Here is a 21,513-nt window from a genome sequence, read left to right as displayed (position 1 = left end):
AAATACCGATTGTAAAAATTTCTTGTATTAATTTTCCGTGTTAAATCTTGTAGGTAAAAAATTATAAATGAACAAGAATGTGTCCATATAACACGGATGCCCCACTCGCACAATCATTTTCTATGTTCAGTGGACCGTGTAATTGGGGTCAAAACTCTAATTTGGCATTTAAATTAGAAAGATCATATCATAGGGAACATGTGTACTAAGTTTCAAGTTGTTTGGACTTCAACTTCATCAAAAACTACCGACCAAAAACTTTAACCTGAAGCGGGACAGACAGACGGGCGGACGGACGAACAGACCAAAAAACATAATGCCCATAAATGGGGCATTAAACTACTTCCTCATTAAAACACATAAATGAAAATGTCCTTATTATAAAATGTCCTCATTAAAAATTGTCTAGGATAAAAAATCTAATTTTTTCTTACGTTTATGAATGTCCTCTTCCTTTGGCAAGAAGCTATTCGTCACTTTTGTATCCTAAAAAAATAAAAAATTAAGATATCCACATTTCCTTTTTCTTGCAAATTCTGTGGTGCTTATGTAGCGTTTTGATATAGAATTTGTGTATAAAATAGCGTGCTGTGGAGAATATATGAACTTATTTTTTATGTTTGCTACATGAATCAAACTGTTTCACTTGAGTAATTTTATTTCAACAGCTAAAATTTTTTTAAATAGCATCTACTGTGGGTCCAAATTTTCTTAAATTGGAATTGGAAAATCACATTTTCATGGAACCTTGAATTCGTGGATTTGCCAAAGTTTCCAAACAAGCCTACAGGAAATTCATATTTTGTTGAACATTTAAATTTGAGGTTTGCCTCAACCAATGAAATCCACAAAAAATTGGTAGTCAACAAATAATAATGAATCCACAGTTTAACAAAATAGAATTGACCAACTGCAATAAAATGAGCAGATATATGAATGGTATCAGTACTTACATGACATGGTGATGACAGGGCACTCTCTACCTGTTCTGATTCTGGACTATCATCCTTCCATGCCATCTAAATCATAAAACACATCAATATGTTAAATTAAGAAGCCATTTAATCACAATTTTACCTTCTAATCCATTCTCATATTTTGTTAAATGTTGTAATTGGTTGATAAAAAAAAACCAATTATATATTTTTATTTTGATAAAGAAAGTTATGGATATACCAAAAATAGAAATACCCACATTTCTTGAGACAGTTAGGAAGAAATTACATTTAAGTTAAGAGATAACCAAAAGTTTTGGCTATAAAGTATACCTTTCATTCAATTTTTCTGATTTTCAGATTTCAATTTCATGATTTTACTAGCTTTAGAGAGAGTAGACCAAATCTGACCAAACAAGGATTATAAAACATAATGTGACATCGATCTTAAATTACTGCAAAGGCATTATTTATTGGCTGGATGTCATTAAAATGTAATCTACATCTGAAATTGAAACTTAAATTTCAATGCTTTTGGAGAAACCTGTACAATTATTTAGTTTGACCTCATCTCCTGATATTTTAAATTCATGTAAAATTTTACATATGTCCAGTCAGCACCAAAAACTATTTTTACACATGAAATTTAGTAAACCTTGTATTTTTGTGGAATCATACATTATGAATATTTCCACTACCTTTAATTACCAGTATATTTTTTCAATTAACTAAGCATATGTAAAATAGAGAATGTCAAATAGGTTTTTTATATATATAAATCCGTATCAACTGGAGACACCAATATTTTCCCATGAACTCTGCTCGAGGGGTTATATTGTTAGAGGGTTGATATTGGGTTTGATAAATCCTTTGTAACCAAGACTGATATTGATAACATGATGTCACACAGATTAGGATATCATCATGGATGGCTGATACAGAATCATTGCCATTGATTGTATTACACATATAAGTTATTTGCATAAAATACTAAGCATATGCTAAGATTGTGTATCTTACAGCTTGGTATTGACAGTTCAGAATGTCAGACAGGTTTTAGAATGGTGTGAACAAACTTAACTTCCTTTTTAAAACATTGCTGTGATGACTTAAACTGGAATCTTAAATTGTAACATTTCCTCATTTCTGAAACTTATTCTAAAGTAATCACATTCTTTTTCTATAAAAACACTTTTTAAAAATAAAATTGCATGAAACAAAAAAAATATATAGTTATTTGTTAAATCAAAATGTTTATTCAAAAAAGCACATGCAAAATAAGAACAATATTAGAGCAATATAACATGCATTGTAATTTCAAATTTTAGTTAACAGTGAAAAAGTGTAAAACAAATAAAACCAATATTTTTCATCAATATTTTTTTATCAAAATCCAATGCATCAGAAAAGCTGGTTAAAGTTTTAATTGAAGCTATACACAGAGTATAGGAATAAAACTGTTATGTCACAATTAAGTACAACAATTGATACTTCAGGATCAAAATGTACAAAATCCTTTTCAACTGATCTTAGGAAAGTAAGTGAATAACTCTATTGAATACTGGTATAATGAACAAGTTCTTCAATTTTTCAGAAGTCCTGATAGGCTGCAGCAACCAACAACTTGACCTAACGGCAAATGAACCACATTTTAAACTTCATATTTAATGGCTAGTAATAAATAATGTTATGAAAAAGACAACATCTGCAGATATAGGTAGAATCAGATCCTGCTGCAAGATTTCAAAGCTGAAAATGGTCTATTTATAGAACGTATGAAACAGATAATTCGACTTTCACTTACAGCTTCAATTTTCTTCCTGGTTTCATCAACAGTACGAGCCATTTCAGACTTTCTTCTTTGAAAAGACTATAAATAAACATAGGTGCAGTCTTGAATTTTCATTACATAATAAAATAAAATTTAAGTTGCAATTATTTTAAGCTAAAACATTCAGTTTCATAACTATAAAAAATTGATATCAGTATATGAATTCAATAATGAAAATTATCCTACAATTCATACAAGTTTTTGCTGTCCAAGTTCCAAATAATTTTATATTCATAAGCCAAAATTATTTGTGATGTACTACACAACATCTGTCATCCAGGAAACCTCTAAAAAATAAGGATAGAACATGAAAAAAAATCTGCAAAATAAACAGGTTATCCTAAAACTATATACAAGCCATTCCATAAAACAAATAAACAAATGTTGAACAAAAAATGTGACCAAAACAAACCATGTGAACAACAGATATGAACTACTACATGAATCCACGACAAACAAAAAAGGTGGTGCTCCTCCATTGGAGGACCATATAATATCCCACAATATGAAATTAAAAAATAACTCCCTCTCCAATACCTTTGGCCTTTTTATCTGAAAGGTTTCCTTAAATGCTTTCAGTTCAGATAACATGTGCTGAAAACAAAACGTTTTATCTTAAAACTCATATATTTCATTCGTCTTTAAACTAATTTTTATATTATAACTACATGTTTATTATTTTGTATTACGTCTTTGTTTAGCAGAAACCCTGCATGGGGATACATTGTAATTACAATTTATTCAGAGCTTTAACCACAGCCAGTAGGAACTGTTTGTATAATAGTGATCCTAAAAAAAGAGTCATATTCAGGTACTTGTCATTAACTGATCATGACATTTGAGTCAGTGATCACATTTAAACAAGACCCAGTAATCACAGTCAGGACCTCCATGCAGAGTCTCATTAAAATCTAATCATTTGTTCACTCATATAAATAGCTGTAAGAAAACCATATGTTATCATGTTAAGGTTTTAATCAAAGCTATTACTGGAATATTTTGATATAAGATATCAAGTTTAAATATATGACTCCAGATACTGACTTTTCTGATTGGCTGAGGTCCTTAGTTACAGTTATTTTTTATCTAATTCTTTACATAATGTAATGCAAGGTGCCCAAAATGTTCCTACACCTTTACAAAGCCAAATAAAGTAAACTGTCAAACTGAAAGCTTATTTCAACATTAAAAACAAGAGTTACAGAAGTTGGTACTGATTTTGTCAAACATACTAAAAAAATCATATAAACCTCAGCGTTTGGCCTCTCTAAATGTTATATTCTTAGACTAAAAAACCTTGTATCTACCTTTTCAAAAGTCACTAACTGAATAATGTCTCAATGGACCATAACTTTTGAAAGGAGAGTTCTGTGGTTTATACCTAAGGTAAAGGAGAATATTTTCACCATTTTTTTGCATGATTTCTAAAACCAATTTATGAAGAAAGACCCATGATCCTACTCATATGTCTTTCTTCACAAAAAACACTGACTTATCACTGTGTCTTTCTAAAGGAAGCAAATATCAAATTTATATATTTGAAGCATCTCCAAAAAAAATCTCATTTTGATCAAAAAATTATCTTGAATTTCTTGGCAAATTGAGTCTAAATTAGAACATTCTTTGGCATAGAATTCGAACGTGACATGCAACGTTATGTTATGTGTTACGATTTCATGCAGTAACTGTTCAGTAAATGGGATACTTACATCATACCAATTGTCTGACTTCTGTTGTACTGCCATATTCCTGTAAAATAGTTCATTTTCACTTATAAAAATAAATACAGAAAACAAATATTTATGTCAGACATAGGACAACATATGAATGATTGAAGATTTCCTTTTTTTTTAAATTAAATATCAGCTGATATAACAAATATATTCCTGGTTTACTCCCAACTGAGAATTTTGTAAATTGATAACAATCTTAAAAGTACAGTAAATTCAGAAATTATCGTGTGCATTTATTATTGCGAGTTTGAAGAATGGACAAAATGTGAAATTAATTATTGCAATTCAAAGAAAATCTGTATACAGATACATATATATATCAGATATGAGAATGTGAGTTCTTATCATTGTGATACTCACCCAGTTTCTTTATTAGCAATACTAAAATCCTTGCAATAATTTCTGAATTTACAGTACTTAAATTTGCCGATTTATGTAGCTTGGATTATCCTATATTTTGAATACTGAAATGATTACTTGTGAAATCAGACATGTAACTGCAAACAATAATTAATTCTGTTCACTGATATAATACTGCATTGATCTTTTTTGATAGTTTCCTAAGAATGCAATATAAACAAGAATGTGTCCATAGTACACGGACGCCCCACTCGCACTATCATTTTCTATGTTCAGTGGACCATGAAATTGGGGTCAAAACTCTAATTTGGCATTAAAATTAGAAAGATCATATCATAGGGAACATGTGTACTAAGTTTCAAGTTTATTGGACTTCAACTTCATCAAAAACTACCTTGACCAAAACCTTTAACCTGAAGCGGGACAGACAGACAAAGGGACGGACGGACGAACAAACGGACGCAGAGACCGAAAAACATAATGCCCCTCTACTATCGTAGGTGGGGCATAAAAAAAAGTTTACAGTAATGGCATTTCTTTAGTAATATACCCTGAACTTTACTGCATTTCACATGATTTTTTCATGGTGTAGATACATTTACTGCAGCTTTCATATTTTCTTTTTGTCTTAACCTCTTAAATCTCTTACAGTAGCATGTTTGTCTTCAGTGCTGAAAGGCCATGGGTTATATTTCCAGGAAAAGCAAAAATATTGAATGAAATTAGTTTTTGGTTTTTCTCCCTAAGCAATGTGCATTTAGGACTGAAAGTAAGTAGTTGGGTTTGGAGTCAGAAAAATGTGTCTAGGTAGTGTTATGTTCTCCTGTAGAATGTTGCCTCGTAAGCAATAGCATCAGAAATCCAGGTCAGTTTATAACCTAAAATAGAGTATGTTCATCTGACATTAACATGTTATTGTCCTGAATATTTATGTAATATTTGCTGCACGATATAAATCAACCACATATCAATCAATTCAATATTAATTCACTCATACAGATCTTGTATACAATAATTATTCAATAGTAGTAGAAGTTGATTTTACAGAGGAAAAAAATACCTTGGATTTTTAGACTGAAATCTTGCAGATAGGCTCATTCTGAGATCTGGCTGACAGCCAGTCTGTTTCTCCAAGTCTTCCAAACTTCTCTCAAATCTGTCCTTTGGGATGGGGGAAAATGCCAAATTTTCAAATGTATCCTGCAGGAATTTTTCCTAATAAAAGAGAATGTTTAAAAGACATTTATAAAAAGGCAATCAAAATCAGTAAATACAAAAATAAAAACTCTCCTTCCATTTCTTATGAAAGTAAGAATATTATTTGCTGTTTACTTTTCTCAATTTTTCTTGTTACTACATATTCTTTGTCAGTGTGTTTGTGCTTATTCAAGATGTTCACAATCTTGATTTTATGGTAGAGGCTTGTACATTGGGTTTTTGACTTGAAGAATGTTATTCTAACTTTCAAAGTATTAACCATGATTTAAAACTGTATAGCAATGGTCAAAGACTTCCTAAATCAATAGGTGTTTCTTTGTATCCTTCATTAAGTTAAACTGTAGATCTACCTACTCATTTATTTTCAGATACCATTAATCTGATATGTAGCTGTATTTGAAGAAGAGTTACATATCCTGTTCTAAGATATCTGATACCATCTGGCTGTCATAATCTGAGTATTGTGTTTAAAGGAACTGAACAGTTACCTACCCTTATATGTGATTTCTACACCTGAAAGTGTGTTTGTATTTCACTGATTTTTTGTTTTCTTATGTGCCTTCATCTGAATTGCAGTGCTTCATTTGTATAGAGTTAGCTATCCATTTTTCTTTGTTTCTGATACCTTTCATATGAAAGTGTGATTGGATTTTAAAATTTGTAAAATTTTTGTGTTTTCTGATGTGCCTTCATCAAAATAAGGTGCTTGATTTGTATCGAGTTACCTACCCTTTTAATTGTTTTTTATTACCCTTAATCTGAAAGTGTGATTGCATTTTATTGATTTTGTGTTTTCTGATGTCCTTTATCTAAATAAGGTGATTGATTTGTATAGAGTTAACAACCCTTTTCTCTGTTTTTTAATAACTTTCACCTGAAGGTGTTGTTGATTTAACTGATTATATGTGTTCTGTTATCCTTCATCTGAATGGGTAGCTTTGTTTAAAAGGAGTTACCTAACCTGTTCTGCGTTTCCTAAATATCCTTCATCTGAATGTGTAGCTTCATTCAAATTAAGTTACCTACACTGTTCTGTGTTTCCTAATATCCTTCATTTAAATGGGTAGCTTTGTTTAAATGGAGTTACCTACCCTGTTTTCTAATATCCTACATCTGAACTGTTAGCTTGGTCTAAATGGAGTAACCTACCCTGTTCTGTGTTTTCTGGTATCCTTCATCTGAAGGTGTAACTGGATTTGATGGAAAAGAATCATTATCATTTTCATTTTCAATGTCTTCTAATGATACAGGATCTGTCAGGTCTGATTCTGAAATAAATTTGATATGCAGTCAATATGCAAGTATATCTTTCATTTGTATTGACCAAAGAACAAGATATTGCAGATATACTGTAAAAGTATTATTGTTGTGGGGGATACCTATTTCAGTGGACTTCCTTGTTTCCTCAAAACACAAAGTTTAGGACCCAAAGACATAGATATTTTCCATTGAGTCTGCTTGCTTAAAGTATCACATTTCCATGTTCAGTGAATCCTTCATTTGGCAAATATTTCAAATAAAAAGCTGCGCCATGAGCGCATGATACACCCGTCGTTTTTTCAAAGAATAAAGTTCCATAACTCCTCAATGTCATATCAGAAATTTATAAAAACTAAAGGAAGGTTATTTTAATAGATATAAACCAGTCACCATATTTCATGAAAACTGCTCAAAGAACTTTTGAGTTATTGTCCCAAAACTGGAAAATCCCACTTTTTTAATGAAAAAACTCCAAAACTCAGAAACATATAATCTAAATTTTATAAAAATCAAAAGGGAGCTCACGTCAATAGATATAAACAATTCACCAAAGTTTCATGAAAACTGCTCAAAGCATTTTTGAGTAATTCTTCGATAACTGGAAAACCTCCCTTTTTTAATGAATAAAACCCCACAACTCAAAACGAAAATGCAAAATTTATAAAACTTGAAAGGGAGCTCACGTCAATAGATATAAACAATTCACCAGTTTCATGCAAATTGGTTAAAGCATTTTTTAGTTATTGTCCGACATGTTGAAGACGGACGGACAGAGGTATACCATATTACTTCCCGTAAATGGGCGCATAAAAATTAATATCATAATGAACTTGTGTTCTAAGTTTCAAGCCAAGTTTAAGAGTGACCACAACTTCTTGGTAAACTATCTTAATTCAAAACTCTAACCTAATACCGGATGGCAATAAATATCAACTTAATTCAAATGTAAAAGTAAGTTTTTAATTCTCACATTAAAAAAAATGTCACACTTAACTTGGGCATTTTGCTTGCCAGATTCAATGACATTTTTTTTTTGCATTAATTAAAAAACTTAGACTCTGCAGCAAATTAAAAAAAAAATTTTTTGGCAAGTTTATTGAGATTTTATTATTTGTTTTACCTGCATCTTGACTCTTGTTGGTCAAACTACGTCTCCTATTCTCTCCTAAGCCAGGAAATATTGTGAAAGCACTACAATTAAAAGAAGATCTATTGAACACAAAATATATCCATTAGAATGTAACTGTCAGAACCATTATATGTAAACCATATATTAATAAATATGTATTTGTGTGTTTATGTATATCTAATGTATATGGTGAAATTTTGGTAACAATCTTGTAATTATATAAAAATAAATGGAGAATGTATCCATGGGACACAGATGATGACCCCCCCCCCCCCCCTTTGGCAAATAACTTTAAAAAGGGACATAACTAGAGAAATGTAACAGTGACGCCACCCAAATCAAACATGATCTGTGTTTTATGGTAATAAACATTGTGTAAAAGTTTCATAATATTTGGTTGAAGCAAACTAAAGTTAGAGAATGGAAACCAATTTTGGGACAGACAAAGGTAACACTTAATGCCCCCTTTGCCTAGTGGCTGGGGCATAAAAAAAAACATGAAATCAAGTATCAACAAAAGTGTAACTTTTATGCAAACCACAAAAACTAATATCAATGGAATCATATGAAACTGAGCATACTATACTGAATTGATAACAAATAAAATCCAAGTGAGTTTTTGATTGAAAACAAGTGCCATAGTTATTCTTGAAATAGCGCTAGCATTGGTGAATGTTTGGATGGTGTTCAAAGAATGTTGTGTATAAACTGCAATATGTCCCCCCCCTCCCTTTTCTTTTCTTCTCTTCTTTGAACATCATCAAAAACCTATTTGAAAATTTGAAGAATTGAATGAGATTAAATGAATTGCACATGTTCATTTCCATTATAAAAGTCGGGAGTAGGCTGTTGTAAGAGTTACTGTATGACTGACAGGGCCAATACATGCTGACATATATTTATCCCTATGTGTTGACATTGTTATGCATGAGGCACAATTACCTTTCATTATTACTGGATGAATCTTCACTAGGCAGATATATAACATCGCCTTCTTGTAGTTCATCCATACTGTCACTTCTCTGAATGGCTGTCTATAACATTCAAAACAGAAATCTTCATTAACAATTGGCACGTGCAAGCAATTTTTTTTTTTCATATATTTGACTCATTTTTCAAAGTTTCATTGTTTTTTTTTTGTTGGATTACTATAAAGATATGATTAAAAGTATCTTTTAAAATTGCCAGATACAATTCTATAAACAAATTCTGATAAGTGGAAAATAAACTAAAGCTGTCCACATAGTTGGAATATACCCCTTGAACAATGCCTTTCCATTATACATATGGATACCAAGTTTGGTCAACCTAAGTTTTACAGTACAACAGTTGTGTCCAAGACACAAAGTGTGACAGATGGACAGACAGACACTCATATTCCTATATACCCTCCAAATACAAAGTACAGGGATTTTATATTCATTTATTATTAAAATATGACAGTGAACATCGCAATAATAAAAGTTTGAGTCTTAATTTTTACAAACAGTAATACTAATCTATAATAGCACTCCAGTTGCTGGAATTAAACTGTAAATTGTTTTGCTTAATATTACATTACAGAAATTCAAGGCCTTTTAAATGACCAGTGCATGCTGACCACTACATTTCAAGTTCACAGTTTGACTTAAAGACTTTCAAGTCCACCACTAAAATTAAAGATTTTAAATCTTAATGAATACGTCTTTCTTCTAGGTCATAAGATTACTTAATATTATTGGTTTACATAATTTTTCTAAGGATTTTTTTCTGAGTTGTGGAGTAATGAGATAGTAACCAAACGACACATGTACAAAAATAAATGTGGAATGTGTCCATGGGACACAGATGATGCCACCGCTTGCATATCATATAAAGTTATAAAGGGACATAACTGAAGAACAGTAAAAGAGACGCTACCCAAATTTGTACTTGATCTGAGTTTTGTGGTAATAAGTATTGTGTATAAGTTTCATAAAATTTTGTTGAGGCAAACTTAAGTTAAAGAACGGAAACAAAAAAATCAGCAATTTTTCCATTTGTAAAGGGGCATAATTCTAGAACAGTTGAAGTGACGCCACCAAAATTCAAACTTGATCTGTATTTTGTGGTAATAAGCATTTTGTATAAGTTTCATAGCATTTGGTTGAGGCAAACTAAAGGTAGAGAACGGAAACGAAAAATTCAGCAATTTTTCCATTTGTAAAGGGGCATAACTCTAGAACGGTTAAAGTGACGCCACCAAAATTCAAACTTGATCTGTGTTTTGTGGTATTAAGCATTGTGTACAAGTTTCATAACATTTGATTGAGGCAAACTAAAGTTAGAGAACGGAAACCAACTTTTGGACGTACGTACGGACGCATGTACGAACGTATGTACGAACGTACAGAAGGACAAGGGTAAAACTTAAAGCTACGGCGGGGGCATAAAAAACAACTAAACATACCATCTTCAACAATATATTAAGCCTTAAACAATATGTAACGCTATCCCCTGTGACTAAAAAGGTGGGAATAAATTTAACAGACTATAAACATCAAAATCTGCTGAAGACCAAAAAACATTAAGATATAACACTACAACAACCTGGTTCCTAACTTGCAACACTACAACAACCTGGTTCCTAACTTGAAACACTACAACAACCTGGTTCTTGACTTGTAACACTACAACAACCTGGTTCCAAACTTGCAACACTACAACAACCTGGTTCCTAACTTGCAACACTACAACAACCTGGTTCCTAACTTGCAACACTACAACAACCTGGTTCCTAACTTGCAACACCACAACAACCTGGTTCCTAACTTGCAACACTACAACAACCTGGTTCCTAACTTGCAAGTGCCACATGTGGAGCAGGATCTGCTTACCCTTCCGGAGCACCTGAGATCACCCCCAGTTTTTAGTGGGGTTCGTGTTGCTTAGTCTTTAGTTTTCTATGTTGTGTCATCTGTACTATTATTTGTCTGTTTGTCTTTTTATTTTTGGCCATGGCGTTGTCAGTTTGTTTTCGATCTATGAGTTTGACTGCCCCTCTGGTATCTTTCGTCCCTCTTTTGCAACCTGGTTCCTGACTTGCAACACTACAACAACCTGGTTCCTGACTTGCAACACTACCACAACCTGGTTCCTAACTTGCAACACTACAACAACCTGGTTCCTAACTTGCAACACTACAACAACCTGGTTCCTGACTTGCAAAAGGCACTTTTTTTTACTTTGTTGCTGTTTTCTTTAGATCCAAAAAGAAACAAGAATGTGTCCATAGTACACGGATGCCCCACTCGCACTATCATTTTCTATGTTCAGTGGACCATGAAATTGGCGACAAAACTCTAAATTTGGCATTAAAATTAGAAAGATCATATCATAGGGAACATGTGTATAAAGTTTCAAGTTGATTGGACTTCAATTTCATCAAAAACTACCTTGACCAAAAACTTTAACCTGAAGCGGGACGGATGGACGAACGAATGAATGGACGCACAGACCGAAAAACATAAGGGCATAAAAAAATAAACCAACTAATCAACCAACCATAGTGAATACACCAAACCCAACATACTTCTAAGAGTCATCTGCTTAGTACTACTATAACAAAATTGTCCTCCTCAAAAGAGGCCTTACAAAAGCCAAATATTCATGGAGTGATGACAGAAGAGAACCCTTTTTCTGAACATATTTTCATATATTTTCAGTAATGGACAATTTTTTAGGACATCATGTGGTATTGACCAAATATTTTCATTATACTTTCCCCTAGATTGCATTTATTGTAACTGATCACTGCTAAAATGTCCCAAAAAGCTGTCTGTTTCAAGTCTTATATATATTATAATTACTAAGTAAAATAAAATAAACTTTTTTCAGTGATCAATTCTAAATTTTCAAAAAAAAATCATTATGAAATGAACTTAATAAAATTGTCAAACAAACCTCATCCCATGTAGTATGACTTTCATCTTCTCTGTGGAATGATGGGAAAAAATCTTCATCATCTTCACCTTGGTTGCTTTCATCATCAAATATAACTGGTATTTTCTGTAAATAGCAATTGTTTATCTTAATTGGTCATGATAAGAATTGTTCAACGATAGTCTAGTTAAAATTCTCCTGACTAATGATGTGATATTAAATATCTTATGTTATAGACATTATCAATACATAATAAATCTGGTTAACTTCCTAAAGAATATTTTTTTTAGGAAGCAATTTTCTAAATTCATGTTCTTTCTTAAGGAGAGAGGGCTGTGAAGACTTCATATGTACAACCTGAAGAAAAAAATGAGTAGATTCGAAGGTGTAACAGTAATCTATAATTCAAATCAATAAGCACACTTTAAAATTCAAAGAAATTTCAGATTTTACTTGTTACAAAAAAGTAAATATCCTAAAATAAATTTCATTTGGGTGTCAAAATAATATTCTAAAACCTTAAGAAGTTATGGTGAGGTTCTCATAAAGACTATGACTTTCAAGCAAAAAACTTCCAAATTAATAAATTTAAATCATAATAAAGTTAAAATAAAAGAAGAATGTGTTTTAGGACACGAATGCCCCTGCTCAAGCTTCAACAAATGAAAATGGGACGGACGGAAAGACAGAAGGTCAAGGGTAACACTTAATGCCCCCGTCACCTACAGCAGGGGCATAAAAAAAAACAAGAAGTCCTAAAAATATCATTAGAGAATATCAAAATCTATTCAAAGCAACAAAAATTATGCATTATTTTATCTGTATAAGAAACAGCAAGAACTATGTGTTATAAGATTATAACAGGTAAATTAACCTAATTGCCTTCTGACTAACAGCGAATAACTGAAGAATTTATCAAAGTCAATAAATCAAGTGTCAACAAATTAATTTTCATCAATCCTTATTCTATTACATAATTATAACAGTAGGTTCCATGTCACTTGCAGTCTTTCCTATGAACCCTTACCCTATTGGTGAAGACTAAATTAATCTATACAGGTAAATGTTGACCAAATTCTTATGACTATCTCAAAACTGAATAATATTTTTAATAAAGATATACATGTATGGTGTAAACTTTGCCATTTGTGTAAATTTAAAGCTATCATTTGTTTAGGACAAACTTGTATATTAAAAAGCATTGTTTAGGATTTAGGGAATACATTGACAGCGAAAATCCTGAAGCATTCCCATTGATAGAGACAGTAATGTTAAGAAACAGATAAGTAAATCCGTATAAACCCATCTATAAAGGCATTGATTGACAAGGATGACACTTAAACCACTACTGACAGATAAAATATGCACTCTAATCCACGACAAATCAAATGTTAAATTCAATAGGCAATTTATATCTGACGGTCAACAACTCGTCTGCATTATTGACAGAAAACATTCATATTTCACTTGGAATTTCTAACATGTAGGTCCCATACATTGTTCTACACATGCCTGCATTACCGAAGATTTGAAATATTCCAATATTAAAATATATTTAATGCAGCAGAAATGATAAGAAGACAGATATGTTATAAGTGAATAGATTATGACAGTTAAGCATCTAAAAATTAATTGAATAGAAGACATATTTCTGACTAGGTCTTGTGTCCTAAGAACAGCATGTAAAAATCACTCACACTTAATAATAACAGCCACAGCCCATAAATTAATACTGGTACACTTCAATTTAATAAATTATGCTTATCTGAGACAGAGTGACAAAAAATCATAGATCAATATAATTTCCTTTCCAAATATCCATTTTTTTGTCTTAAATTAGGTATATCTGGGACAGAGTAAATTGTAATCATGATAACAGATCAAATACAATTTTTCCATCTAAATTTTTACAGGTCTTACTAATTTTGTCAAAAAAAATAAATCTCAATAAATTTCTTCTTTTAAATTATCTGCCATTTTCAGTCTAATAATTATTTTTTTATCTTGAATTGGGAAACCAGTCACTGGATTTAAAACCTGCACATAAGTCAATACAATTTTTTCAATTTCAATAAATTTTCATATCTTCTAATGTCTTTTTTGGTTCTAATTATGTTCATTATTCATAATTCAAATCAAGTTCATTATTTTTGGTGCAAATCAAGTTCATTATTTTTAGGTGCAAACCAAGTTCATTAGTTTTGTTCAAATCAAGTTCTTTATTTTTGTTATTTTTCTATTTAGAAATAAATTCTGGATCAAAAGCATCCCCCCACATTATTGTCAATAGATGTAGCTACGAAATCAAAATATATCAAATATTGGATACAGCAATGTACTGTAATGGTTTCTGTAAATTTGTAAATTTCTGTGATTTTTTTGGTTTTTAGCAATAGCATTTTTAAAATAATTTACTTGCATGTATTCAATGTTTTTTTCCCTAATTGTCAACAGATACAGAAATCCAGACTTAATTCTGTTCAGTATCCTGATTTTTAAGAAATCACACTGGTGGGTCTATTATAAGTAAACTAAGGTTAAGACGGATATATTTTGAGAGTAAAAGTATGAAATATTAAACCAACAAGATTTATTAGCTTTGAATTGGCCCCGATGTAGAATTTATAGCTAGAAATGAACAGATAACTACAATACTTTTAAGACTTTTTGATAATTTTTTTCAATTTAGTCAGATTTATACTTATTATTACTAGACACTCGGTCATGTATTACATCAATATGCTTAAATGAACTATAATTTTCCACTGGTGTCATAAAATTTTTAATTAAAAAAAGGATAATAAATATATCAAATATAATGCTTAAGATGTTTTTTTTTTAAAGATATGTGTCAGTATTTTCATCAATGAATTTGGTAATACATAACTTCAGAGATTCAAACTTTTGCCTCATAATGCAAAAAAAAAAAAATAAACTGTCAAAATTCTATATTTTAAGATCTTATTATTAACATTTATATCTGATAATTTGCAGAAAGATGTTTTATTCTAATAGCTAAATATGGGTAAAACATCTTTTTGAATAAGGCTTTTAAAAATATCTTTTGGTTAATTAGGCTTTAGCTTGTTTATATTTTGCCAAAAACTTCACCAACGTAATTTATGTGTAAAGGTACAGATTATATATCATTGTATACATGTACCATTAAAATTGAAATAATTGAAAATTCAGTTTTAAGCTAATGCAGGTATCATTTTTTTTTTTTCAAATACAAGAAAAAAACACTTACCCTTGGGGTATTTTCCGGATGTGGCATAACCATCGTCTCCCTCCTAATGTTGGGGATATCATCTTCTTCATCATCTCCTGCAGGTAATTTCCGTATGTTCCGGTCTAAAATGTAGAGAATTTGTAAATACACCAAGTCAGATTTATCCATTATTATTTCTTTAATTACAATTAGATTGTGAACTGATTCTGCACCATTTCATGTCTATAAAAATTATACAACTCTTTTTGCTGGCTTCTTTTTTTTAACTATATCATAGCAATCTCCCTGAGGTGCATTAATTCACATCTCCTTTGATTAAATCATCCTTTAAATCATGCTTTTTATCAACATCTGGCACAAGTCAATTCCAATTATTTAGGTGCTTTTTCTCTTCAATTCAATTCCTTTTTTTCAAATATTTTCCTGTCAGTATTGAGTAATTCTCAATAAAACAGAAGTACTAACTTAGTCATTAATTATAAATCCAATTGGAATTCTTTATTTCCACCGTCTCTTTGATCTCTAGAATTATCATTGCAGTAAGTACTTGCACTTCACATAAAACTTAACTCGGAGTATCTTTTCCCAATCTTTCATGACTTTTTACAATCATGCTGTAGATAAGATTTCATTACAATTAAATCTCCTTTGCAAAGGTAAGTTACTTAATCAGACCAACTTATCAAAGTCCAGGTGAAAATCTTCACAGATCATTTCACAGATTAACTTTTACTTAATAAGTGTTCCTCCCAGATTTCAAAAAACGAACACAGTGCTTTGGTAGTTGGAAGACTTTATGAAAATTTGTTTTATCTTAAAAGACTCTACAGCTTTTGTTAGAAACCTTTTTTAATTTTAGTTTCTCTGATAAAATTCTATAAAATATCCATTGTATTATCATTTGAAGAACATAACTTTTCATGCATTTCATTTAGATACACATAGAAAAGGGTCAAGTATTCAAAACCTTAATTTAAACTTTTCTTTGCATTGTCTGTAACAAATGCAAACAACAATCTAACTAAATACCATGAAAATAGCAGTTTCCCAAAAACGTGAAATAAGGAACCATGGGTAAGGCCATTTACATGTATATACAAATTTTCTATCTACAGGTATGATAGTTATCCTTGTTTGCTGATAAGTCTCTCAAGGCATGCTTTAAAGGAAGTACCTTTGAAAGTACATTTTAAGTAACATCTGGCTTAATTGTTTCTTGCATTAATGCTTTGCTTCTGGGTTTGACTTAGGAGATAAAAGTATTGTAAATGAAGATTTGGAAGCATCAATTGCCGATTTGATGGTTGCAAATTGAGGTTACTTAAAACAACTGTGATAATAACAAGCATTCTGAGAGTATTGCATGGCAATATGTAGTCCCCTACCGGTAAAACATTAATTGTACTGGAACAAAATGTTAACTTGATCTATAACTTGTCATGGTGTAAACTATATAACAAATATCAAGTCAATATCTTCAAGCATGACGAAAAAAAGTGTGGAAAACTGATTATTTGAGTGAATTTTCTAAGTCCAAGGACCATAACTCTGCACAAAATCATCACACCAAAACAAAATTCTAACTCGATCTGTAACTTGTCATAATAAAACTAATATACCAATTATCAAATCAATATCATCAAGCATGAGGAAAAAAAGTGTGGAAAACAGATTATTTGAGTGAATTTTTTAAGTCCAAGGACCATAACTCTACCCAAAATCATCAGACCAGAACAAAATTCTATCTTGATCTGTAACTTGTCATGATAAAACTATAAACCAATTATTAAATCAGTATCTTCAAGCATGACGAAAAAAAGTGCGGAAAACTGATTATTTGAGTGAATTTTCTATGTTCAAGGACCATAACTCTGGACAAAATCATCAGACCGGAACAAAATTCGAACTTGATCTGTAACTTGTCATGATAAAACTATAAACCAATTATTAAATCAGTATCTTCAAGCATGACGAAAAAAAGTGTGGAAAACTGATTATTTGAGTGAATTTTCTAAGTCCAAGGACCATAACTCTGCACAAAATCATCACACCAAAACAAAATTCTAACTCGATCTGTAACTTGTCATAATAAAACTAATATACCAATTATCAAATCAATATCATCAAGCATGAGGAAAAAAAGTGTGGAAAACAGATTATTTGAGTGAATTTTTTAAGTCCAAGGACCATAACTCTACCCAAAATCATCAGACCGGAACAAAATTCTATCTTGATCTGTAACTTGTCATGATAAAACTATAAACCAATTATTAAATCAGTATCTTCAAGCATGACGAAAAAAAGTGCGGAAAACTGATTATTTGAGTGAATTTTCTATGTTCAAGGACCATAACTCTGGACAAAATCATCAGACCGGAACAAAATTCGAACTTGATCTGTAACTTTTCATGACTAAACTATATACCAAATATCAATTCAATATCTTCAAGCAGGAAGAAAAAAAGTGTGGAAAACTGATTTGCATGATTGACGGATGGACAGACAGACAGACGGAGTGCAAACCTAAAGTCCCCTTCACTTCATCGGTAGGGGACTAATTAAAAATGTACACATATATATATAAATATGAAGATAAATATATTTGACTTTCATTTCAATCCAAGGAAAATTATAGGAGAAATTGCCCACACAAAAACTTATACAAAGAATTTGAGCTTTAAGGTCATCAAAAATCTTTATCCTGGAATAAGATTTTGGTGATGCTAAAAAAGCTACCGAGGTATGTAAAATTTTGCTGACATCAAGTTTTGAAGTTCTTCCAGAATTGTAAAACCAAATAACTAAATACTTGTAGATCATGATTACATTTCATAAGAGGCATTTTAATACTGTGTAAAAAGTCAAGCTGTTTAATATTCTGAGGACTATTTCCAACAGTGGTTTAAGAGCCTCTTTTAAACACTTGAAACAATGGTGATTAAGTAAAGTTTGTGAGCTTCTTTATTTAACACTGAAACTTGTATACCGAAAATTAGAACTTGTTATTTTGGACCAAATTTTAAACTCGCATATTTTAAACTGCTTTACTTATCAGTAAATATAATCACAGACAGATGGCTGTACAGTTAATGACTTTGGATTAACTTTAATCCTTTAAGTATTTAACAAGTTCTATTTGTTAGGTTTAATCATACTTGAGATCACAAATTAAGAGATTAACAGCATGGGGAACATGTTTTATCCAATTACGTTTTGAAGCGAGAATAATCCCTCCCCATAGGTGAGAAACAGACTTCTAAATTGTCATTTATAATGTTAAATGTGTTTTATGTAATCATTTTACATAAATTCTGACAGCTATACTTAATTAACCTAAATAAACACAGTAGGATTTCAACCTTAATATCATTGTTTGAATTGTATCTTTAGCAGAAAAAAATCATATTACAGGCATTGTGTGACATTATTTACCAGTTAGTACATCAACACTGTTTAAGGTTTGATAACACAGATATCATTTTACCAACAGAAAAGTATACAAATATGTTAGACTCTATAAATACATCTACATTATTTAATGTTTTGATAACAAAAGTATAATTTTAACAACAGAAAAAGAATATGAATATTTCAGACTGTATAAATGCCTAAGTCAATTCTCAATATAAACAAGAATGTGTCCATAGTACACGGATGCCCCACTCACACTATCATTTTCTATGTTCAGTGGACCATGAAATTGGGGTCAAAACTCTAATTTGGCATTAAAATTAGAAAGATCATATCATAGGGAACATGTGTACTAAGTTTCAAGTTGATTGGACTCCAACTTCATCAAAAACTACCTTCACCAAAAACTTCAACCTGAAGCAGGATAGACAGACGAACAGATGGACAGACGGACGGACGAATGAACGAACGAACAGACGCACAGACCAAAAAACATAATGCCCCTCTGCTATCGTAGATTGGGCATAAAAAAACTTTAATATCTCAAATTTGTTATTACAAGTTTGACTGATGGTTTCTATGTGGATCATATCTTTCCTTTGCTCTACATTTGTTATTAACTTTCAACCATTTTTATGATGATATTTTGGGCAATTCAAATGATGATGATGGATGGCTGTTTAACATCAAGCGGCATAATAAATGCACATTCAGGATGAGAACATGTTAATGTAATATGAATATTAACCCTGCTTTGTACTAGGCCGACATACTGAGTAGTTCACTGATACAGTCCAGAAGAAAACATGTCACCCTACCCAGACACATTATTCTGACTGGGAGACAACCAATCTTTGCTCTTACTCCTTGATGATGCGTGCTTAGCCGAAATGCAGCAAATACCAATTTTGAAGTCTTTGATTTGACCCTCCTGCACTCAAGGGGAACACGCTACCACAAGCAATTCAAATGACTGTAAACAAAATTTTTTGAGGAAAATGAAGTTATTAATAGCATAAGCTTTGCTGTTTACTTCCTGGTCTTTTGCTCATTGGTGGCTAGTTTCTTAATTACAACATATATTGTCTAAATAATATACATTTAGAATGTTGTTCAACATCAACAATCCTTACATTAAATTGTTGATTCTTTGGTTTATTCTGTGAAAAGATCACCTGATCTTATGTTCTCAAATATTTTGTCAATATGCTGAATCCAAATAAAGTTTTACTTACTTACTTATTGATATGCATGGCTTTTGAAGAGCTTTTATCATCTAAATAGTTAACAGGACATTGTCCTGGCAAAACTCATTTTGGTACATTCAAACTTTTGTAAAGTAGTCATTATTGGGAATACCAAACATGACCTCAAAAGAGGGGGTACCTATTAAGGGCATAAATACAATAGAGATCTTACATTGATTTTCCTTCAAATTCTGACACTAAGTAAATGTTGATATGATTTCTTGAAATAAGCCAAGACAAATTTAACTTCATGACTAGAATTTCCAGATATCTTAGTTTTGAAGAATTCCCAATTTCATTAAAGAGGGTGGTAAAGGGTTATTTTCGTGCAACGTGTTTTGCCATTTTTATTTCACGTGCAACCGTGAAAAAGGTTCGTTATTCACCGTGTTTCGTGAAATCGGTAAAAAGATCAACGCGCAAGAAATTTTTAATTGTTCGTTCATCGTGAAATGGCAATTTTATTTCGCGTTCTTCCGTACAGATACCCCCTTTTACGCCCCTCATTTAATTCTTAAGTTTCATCATAATAATTAATTCTCAGTTAAAATGCAAAGAGCGGAAAATTTGGACCATTTACTCAGACAATCATCCACTTTACTCTAAATTCATTATTATTCGTTGGATACCAATTTTTGTGGGTTTCTTTGGTACAGATGAACAACGAATTTAAATGTTCAACGAAATACAAATTTCTATCAGGTTGTATGCAGACTTTGGCAAAACCACGAAATCAGGTATCAATGAAAAGGCAAGTTTTTCTGCAATCCACAAAAATTGGTACCCACGAAAATAAATGAATCCAGAGTATTCATTTCAGAGTCACACAAAATTATAAAAAATAGCACCTGATAGTTTAACGAATACCCTTTGAATATACTACAAATTTAAGCACCTTTACATAATTTTCATTTAGGTACAATAACCCATTTACAAGATGGCCGATATTATTAAGGGGTTTCATTTGTGGGTACTGGATTGGTATCCTATATAAAAGAAGATCCTATTCCACATGCACATCTACATTTTAGGATCTTACAATGTACAAAGTTTCATATAGATGCCATAAACCATATAGGAGGGGTTGCGATGACAAGGTTGGTTTTGTAAAAGGTAAACATTTCTAAGGTGAAAGGGGCATAATTCTGGATAAACTAATCAGAATAAAAATTCCTTCACATGGTAATGGTTGCATATCATCATCTTTAATTCTACAGAGTTTGAAGTGAATCATACAAAAGATAAAGTTGGTCTGAA

General features: G+C 31.3%; 1 protein-coding gene across 4 annotated transcripts in view; it reads right to left on the bottom strand.

Moving 5' to 3' along the window:
* Positions 1–21,513, bottom strand: part of LOC127739178 (mitogen-activated protein kinase-binding protein 1-like) — an 80,668-nt gene that overhangs the window by 8,779 nt on the left and 50,376 nt on the right. For 2 of the 4 annotated variants that reach the window (XM_052250785.1, XM_052250788.1), the window contains exons 21-31: positions 15,617–15,720; positions 12,388–12,492; positions 9,409–9,500; positions 8,458–8,528; positions 7,227–7,345; positions 5,920–6,074; positions 4,476–4,515; positions 3,304–3,360; positions 2,740–2,805; positions 954–1,019; positions 435–486 (exon numbers count right to left, since the gene is read on the bottom strand). In XM_052250785.1, the coding sequence (XP_052106745.1) occupies positions 435–486; positions 954–1,019; positions 2,740–2,805; positions 3,304–3,360; positions 4,476–4,515; positions 5,920–6,074; positions 7,227–7,345; positions 8,458–8,528; positions 9,409–9,500; positions 12,388–12,492; positions 15,617–15,720 (927 nt within the window). The remainder of the gene's footprint in view (positions 1–434; positions 487–953; positions 1,020–2,739; positions 2,806–3,303; positions 3,361–4,475; positions 4,516–5,919; positions 6,075–7,226; positions 7,346–8,457; positions 8,529–9,408; positions 9,501–12,387; positions 12,493–15,616; positions 15,721–21,513) is intronic. The other 2 variants (XM_052250786.1, XM_052250787.1) reach the window with 2 other exon arrangements.

The sequence above is a fragment of the Mytilus californianus genome, unplaced genomic scaffold (genome assembly GCF_021869535.1).
Source record: "Mytilus californianus isolate M0D057914Y unplaced genomic scaffold, xbMytCali1.0.p SCAF_4, whole genome shotgun sequence".
Taxonomy (NCBI): Eukaryota; Metazoa; Mollusca; class Bivalvia; order Mytilida; family Mytilidae; genus Mytilus; species Mytilus californianus.
Note: the sequence above shows the minus strand (reverse complement) of the source record. Positions and strands in the feature narration are given on the sequence as shown.